Source organism: Camelus ferus, chromosome 16 (assembly GCF_009834535.1).
Source record: "Camelus ferus isolate YT-003-E chromosome 16, BCGSAC_Cfer_1.0, whole genome shotgun sequence".
NCBI lineage: Eukaryota > Metazoa > Chordata > Mammalia > Artiodactyla > Camelidae > Camelus > Camelus ferus.
In genome coordinates, this window is record NC_045711.1 from 46,622,395 (window position 1) to 46,628,840 (window position 6,446).

The 6,446-nt window shown below is 54.5% G+C and overlaps 1 protein-coding gene across 1 annotated transcript; it reads left to right on the plus strand.

Annotated features, from left to right (window-relative positions):
- Window positions 1-472: 472 nt before the first annotated feature.
- On the plus strand, window positions 473-3,098 carry HOXB13 (homeobox B13). The gene is made up of 2 exons (XM_006176405.2): window positions 473-1,316; window positions 2,296-3,098. Exons 1-2 carry the CDS (start codon window positions 713-715, stop codon window positions 2,547-2,549), a joined length of 858 nt encoding a protein of 285 aa, XP_006176467.1. The 5' UTR covers window positions 473-712; the 3' UTR covers window positions 2,550-3,098.
- Window positions 3,099-6,446: the final 3,348 nt, after the last annotated feature.

Genomic DNA, 6,446 nt, shown 5'->3' on the forward strand with positions numbered 1-6,446 from the left:
GAGATGGACACTTTATAGGGAGAGCTTTTTATTCTCTCGTTAAACCTGCCAAGGCACAGGAGACAGAGCTAGGGAGGGAGAGGAGGCAACTAGGCGGCTGAGGCGGGGCCGGCTCCATGTCCCCTCTCCCGCCTCCCACTACTCCCCTCCCCTCGACCTAGCTGGGTTGCTCCAAACTGGAAAGCAGGAAAAGGATACCTCTTTTCTCTTGTTTTTCAAGTGCAATAAAAGACAGAGAGAGAGGGAGGGAGGGAGAGAGGGAGGGAGGGAGGGAGAAGGGGAGTCGGGAGGGGGGAGGGGAGGAGAGAGAAAGGCGGGGGGTGGGGGGAGAGAGAAAGAGAGAGGGGAGGAGAGGGAAGGAGAGAGGGAAGGAGAGAGAGGGTGAGAGAGGGAGAGAGAGGGAGAGAGAGAGGGGGAGGAGAGAGAGGGGGAGAGAGGGGGAGAGAGGGAGAGAGAGAGAGAGAAAGTATTTTTGCGATTTCTGCCATGAAGATTTTACTAGCTTCTCTCCGCCAGGCCGCAGCCAATCAGCGCGCGTGCCCGGGCACCTGCGTCTCCTGCGTCAGGACGGCCGGGCTGAGCGAATGCAGGCGCCGAGCGAGCTGGGAGCGATTTAAAACGCTTTGGATTCCCGGGGCCTGGGTGGGGAGAGCGAGCTGGCTGCCCCCTGTATCCCCCACCCCCAGCACCCCATGAACCGACCCTCGGCCCGATGGAACCCGGCAATTATGCCACCTTGGACGGGGCCAAGGAGATCGAAGGCTTGCTGGGAACGGGAGCGAGTCGGAATCTCGTCGTCCACTCCCCACTGACCAGCCACCCAGCGGCGACGCCGACGCTGATGCCCGCTGTCAACTACGCCCCCCTGGATCTGCCAGGCTCCGCGGAACCGCCAAAGCAGTGCCACCCATGCCCCGGGGTGCCCCAGGGGGCGCCCCCAGCTCCGGTGCCTTACGGCTACTTTGGAGGCGGGTACTACTCCTGCCGAGTGTCCCGGAGCTCGCTGAAACCCTGTGCCCAGGGTGCCAGCCTGGCCGCCTACCCTGCGGAGACTCCCGCCTCCGGGGAGGAGTACGCCAGCCGTCCTACCGAGTTTGCCTTCTATCCGGGGTACCCGGGACCCTACCAGCCTATGGCCAGTTACTTGGATATGTCGGTGGTACAGACCCTGGGCGGCCCTGGGGAGCCTCGCCACGACTCCCTGCTGCCTGTGGACAGTTACCAGCCCTGGGCCCTTACTGGTGGCTGGAACAGCCAGATGTGTTGCCAGGGAGAACAGAACCCACCGGGTCCCTTCTGGAAGGCGGCATTCGCAGGTAAACTGCCCACTACTCTGGATCCCTTTGGCGCCAAGCGTTGGGTTGTAGGCTGTGCTGGCACTTGCCTGGGAGGAGGTGGAAGGAAATTTGGGGCTGGTGAGGAGGAACTTGGTTCTCCTTGGTTGGCTTTTAGGATTCTGAAGGAGTCTAGGCAGTTAGAGAGCCTGGGTGGAGGCCCCAGAGGGTCAGTGCTGGGTGCTGTCTGAAACCTGAGGCCCACCTGGCCCCCTGACCTCCACAGGAGGCCTTGGGACCAGTCTTTCAACATATCAGAGTGTTTGGCTCTCTTAGCTGTTGTCTGGGGCTCAGGGTGTCCCTGCCCAATAGGATCCCAGTTTAATTCTACAAAAGGGTTAAATAACTCTCAATTCCTTTAGTGTGGGGGTGGAGTAGGGTGGGTGGAAACAGAGATATTGGATGCTGTGTAAAGAATGCAACATCTCACTTTCTCTCAGATGAGTTTTTCACTTTCCAAAGGGAAGTTTAGATTTTTTGCAGCCATGACTTAGGTGTGTACATTGGTGCATGTGTGTGTGCATATGTGTGTGTGTGTGTGTGTGTGTGTGTGTGTGTGTTTGTGTCGGGAGTGGAGGCAGAAATGTGTTCCTTCCTATACAGAAATTGCCTGTAGAATCTATGGGTGGCCAAGAGCTGGAAAATGCTCGTGAGGGTGGATGTGTGTTGACCGTGGGCAAAGGTCTGGCTCTGAGAGATGGGTGTGTTTGCAGACTTGCAGGTGTGAGGGCAGTGATGAGTAAAGGTGGCCTGCAGAAACCTCTTCTTTCCACGGCTGAGGGGTGATCGGAGAGCCATCTGGATGCTGAGATGTCCTCCTGTGCTTTGGGGGAATGGGAGTGCACAAATGCCTGTAGGGTGGCCTGGGTGCTTCTATGGGATGACTTCACTTGTGGGGCCTGGGTCTGCACCAGGCGGTGATCTGAGCATGTCTTTCTCTCCCTGCCTCTCCTGCTGCCAGACTCAAGCACGCAGCACCCTCCAGATGGCTGCGCCTTTCGCCGCGGCCGCAAGAAACGCATTCCCTACAGCAAGGGGCAGCTGCGTGAGCTGGAGCGTGAGTATTCCGCTAACAAGTTCATCACCAAGGACAAGAGGCGCAAGATCTCGGTGGCCACCAGTCTCTCTGAGCGCCAGATTACCATCTGGTTTCAGAACCGCCGGGTCAAGGAGAAGAAGGTCCTGGCCAAGGTCAAGACAAGCGCTACTCCGTGAGGGACACCCAGGCTGGAAGGGAGGGGGAAGTGGGGGTATCCTCGGGAGACTAGGAGCCTGCCAGGGCCAAGCTGGGGCCCAGGACTCTGATAAGAGGCTCCCAGAGGTGATACATTTCCCAGACCAACACTCCTGGGCTGTTCCTGGACAGCCCGAGTACTCCATATGTCCCAGAGAGCCAGGGAGGCCCAGAGATACAGTCCAGTCCAACCAGGTAACATCACCTGAAGGACCTGTCCTAGTCATAATCATTCATCCTGGCAGTGGCAATAATCACCATAACCAGTACCAGCTGCCATGATAATTAGTCTCATATTTTCTATCTAGAGCTCTGTAGAGCACTTTAGAAACCGCTTTCATGGATTGAGCTGATCATGAATAAATGTGGAAGGAGACAAGTGGCAGGACAGCGTTCTCTGGATTCCCTTTTGTTTCCAAAGCCCATCCCCATCCCAGTGAGGGTAGAGGAGACAAGAAATAGCAGATTCACCCCTGTGATTACATTGCCCATTTAGCATTTTTCTAAGAAGATGACAGCTAGGCAGAGTGGATAACGATGGAGAGTACCTCTCCCTCCCTCCCTGTCCACCCCCTATTGTGTACCCAATGGTCTCAGAAGTCCCCAGTCCCAACTCTTCAATTTTGACCATGTGTGAAAATGAAGCAAGTAGGCTGGCCTCCCGGATCTGTTCTTCCTTCCAGAGAAATGGGGTTTGAGAAAGTGCCTGGATAATTCACCACTTCTCCAAAGCTTTCCAAGTCCTTCCTTAATGTTCCTGGTGGTTCTGACCTAATCAGGTCATGGTTCATTGGGCATTTGGGAGCTGCGTGAAATAGACATTTGTGGCTTTGTAGATGGAGCCCCTCCCAGGCATAAATGGTAACAGAATGAGAGACTAGTATCCTATACTATGGCAGTCACGGCCCAAACACACTGGTATAGCCCAGAAGCAGAAAAAACAGAATATGGCCCCTTCGCCATCCATTCCTCCTCTGCTTGGCCTCCGGTGACATGCAGAGGAGCTTGCAGGGCTCAGGCCTGCGATGTGGCAGGCCCTTTTTCAGGTGAAAGAACTACGGGTGGAAGAATCCCAAAACCCAGTCTCAGAGTGGGGAATGGCAGGCTGCTGGGACAGCAGTGGGCACAGACTTATTTCCTTTTCACTTTCAGTTCATGTACCCTGAATCTCGGGTGGGTGGAAGGCGGGATGGCGCCAATTGTGTTTTCCACATCCATGTAGACAGAGACCCATAATGCGGAATTCCAGAAACCTGGGGCAGACTGCTTGCGGAGCCAGGAACCCTAACACATGTCCCTGGTTTCGCGTGCCTGGGCCCAGGGCCGGGTGGGACTCGCTACCTTAGCCATGCAGCAAAGCCAGCAGATATTCGCTGGATCTTCCTGCAACCTGGGCTGGGGAGGGGATCCCGGCAGACACTCTTCTAGCGCACAGACATCAGTCGGAGAGGAGCCGCCGCCGGACACACGTTCAGAACCACCTAGCAGAGGGCAGGTGGGATGCGAGCAGACCGAGGGGGGCCGCGGCCACGGTCTGGATGGCCGGTCCATCTCGAAGCAGAGTGCTTGTTCTCCAGAAAATCCTGAGTTGGCCGCCTCAGCTGAAGGATTCTGGTATTTCCAGACTGTGGTCGGGTGGGACCCCAGTCCTGGCTCCTCTTCAGGGAAAGAGCTGAGAAGGCTCTACTAAATCTATTTACCAAAGAGGAGTCGGAGGCTGAGGGGAAAGGCCCCGAAGACAGGCAGTTACTCACTCTCTGTCCCCCTTGGTCTCTTTAGAATGTGTATGCTTGGGAGGGGGGTGTCAGATTCCTGATTTAAACAATCCTTCGAAGCCCTGTGGTCCAGTTTCAGCTCCCCGGTAATGCGCCCCGCCCAGAGGAGGTTGCTTTTGCCTTCCACGTTCCCTTTCAAGCGAAGTCCCAAGGCGAGTCGCTGTTAACATCGTAGGTTCGCAAGGGTAGTACAAAACCCTCCCTTGCCGCTTCAGAAATGGGAGACTTCAGCGCAGATAGGCATGTGGGTAGAGGGTGGGACAAATGAGGGAGAGCGCCATGGTGCCGGCTCCCCACAAGGGAAGGAGAAAGGCCACAAGAGGGGTTGCCACTTGGACTTAACGCGCGATGGCCTAGGTAGAGGCCTGAAGGAGTCAGGAGCCTCGATACTCTGGACTCCCAGGGATCTAACTTCTCCACTCTGATATCAGGGGCTTAAAATTTCGGGGCTCCTCTATTATTCTCTCGCAATAATTTCAGAATGAACAAAAGATTTGGGATTTTAGAGATTTATTTTACTACCAAAGCGTTTGGATTATTAAAAAGACAAGGGCGCCCCCTTCCGGCAGAAGTTCGCAATTTCAGGGAAACCCGCCAGGGGCTCAGCTTTAACCCCCTAATCGAGCCTTCTGGTTTCCGGATACATAGGGCCTCAGGGGTTGGGGAAGTCGGGGCTGCTTGTGAGAGCGCCAGGACCTGGAGTCGCCTGGAATTGGGCCAGGGTACCGGCAAATGTATCGGTTCAGCGGCCGAGAGACCCAGGAGAAAGGCAAGGAGGGCAGCAGGAGCGATTTCGAATAGAGAAAAAAGGGCGGCCAGAGCTCCCCGGGAGCAAGGCTGCGGCGCCATCTGCCCTGGATCCAGGTCTTCGTTTCAGTGAAATATTGTATTTATCTTTCTCGCCAGAAAAATTCGCGGCGAACCCCTCTCCACCCCCTCTTTCCCCGCCATGAATCATTTACTTGTTTGGAACCTGTGCAAAAAAATTTAATTTCGTTTTGTATTAAACTCTTTTATGGAAGCCCTTTCCAAACACCAGTTTCACTCCCGAGGAGAATTATACCCTATCCCACCAAGACCGACCATTTAAAATCTTTCCCTAATTTGTGTTTAAATTACAAAATCCAGGTATCTACATTTACTTGCCTGCAGCTATTTGCTTTTAAAATAGGGCCATTTTAAGCAACAGAAGAGTGTTTTGCTAAATTTATTTACACTGAATTATATGAATATAACGTTCAAAAATCGGTAAATTTAAACAACATCCTCATGGACAAATACACTCAGAGGCGCACAAATATATTCTGGGAGATACACCTGGCGTCCTTTTTGCAGCGAGATGTAATTTTACTCAGGGCTGTCCTCCGTGCCCTCTTCCTTTCTCCGAGCCAAACTTCACCGGTTCAATCTTAGCAAATGTTGAAAAAGGATCGGAGGGTCGCATCTATGCTGGCTCCAGGATCGAAATCACTTACTTCCAACTCCAAACCAGGTGGATTTTATTAAGGCCTCCAGAGGCCGAATTAGGGGTAGTGGCGAAGTGCGTAGGCGAGACCTCTGGAAGCTCTTTTCGTATCTCCCTTCCCGAAGCAGCCCAGCGGAGTCGAACTCGAGGCCCCAGCTCTAGGGTCCTTTACTCTTGTTGGCAAAAGCTTCCCACCACCCCGGAACTCGCGAGTCTGCGGCCAGCCGAGGATCTGCACTGCCTTGTCCCCCGCCCCGCCAGCCACCCCTACTCCGAGTGGTTCCAGGACCAGAAGCTGCCCCTGCGGCAGGAAAAAGGCCCAAATCAAGCCCCCCAGTTCAACAGCAGCTCCGGCTCCCCTCCTCCAACGGGGCACAAACTGCCCTCCCCTCCTCCAGCTCCCCTCCCCCCGCTTCATTAAGATTTTATTCAAGGTCCTAAGTGCTGCATTTTAGGTTTCCTTCGGGGGAAACCCTCTGCCCCCGCCCCCGTCTGGTCTAATGAAAACCCCAGAGCTTCAAACTGTGGTGAATTAAATAAATGAATCCGTTACCGTAAACTTGGAATAAAGCGCGGAGGCAACAGCTGCCGAGGGGGCGAAAGACGAGGTTCCGTTTTTTTTTTTTTGAAAGAAACGT

What these genes read in the sequence shown, in the direction of transcription:
- HOXB13 (XM_006176405.2), top strand. Translation starts at nt 713, where the DNA reads ATGGAACCCGGCAATTATGCCACCTTGGACGGGGCCAAGGAGATCGAA. An exon ending in CTGGAAGGCGGCATTCGCAG is followed by an intron (nt 1,317 to 2,295) that starts GTAAACTGCCCA and finishes TCCTGCTGCCAG; the next exon opens with ACTCAAGCACGCAGCACCCT.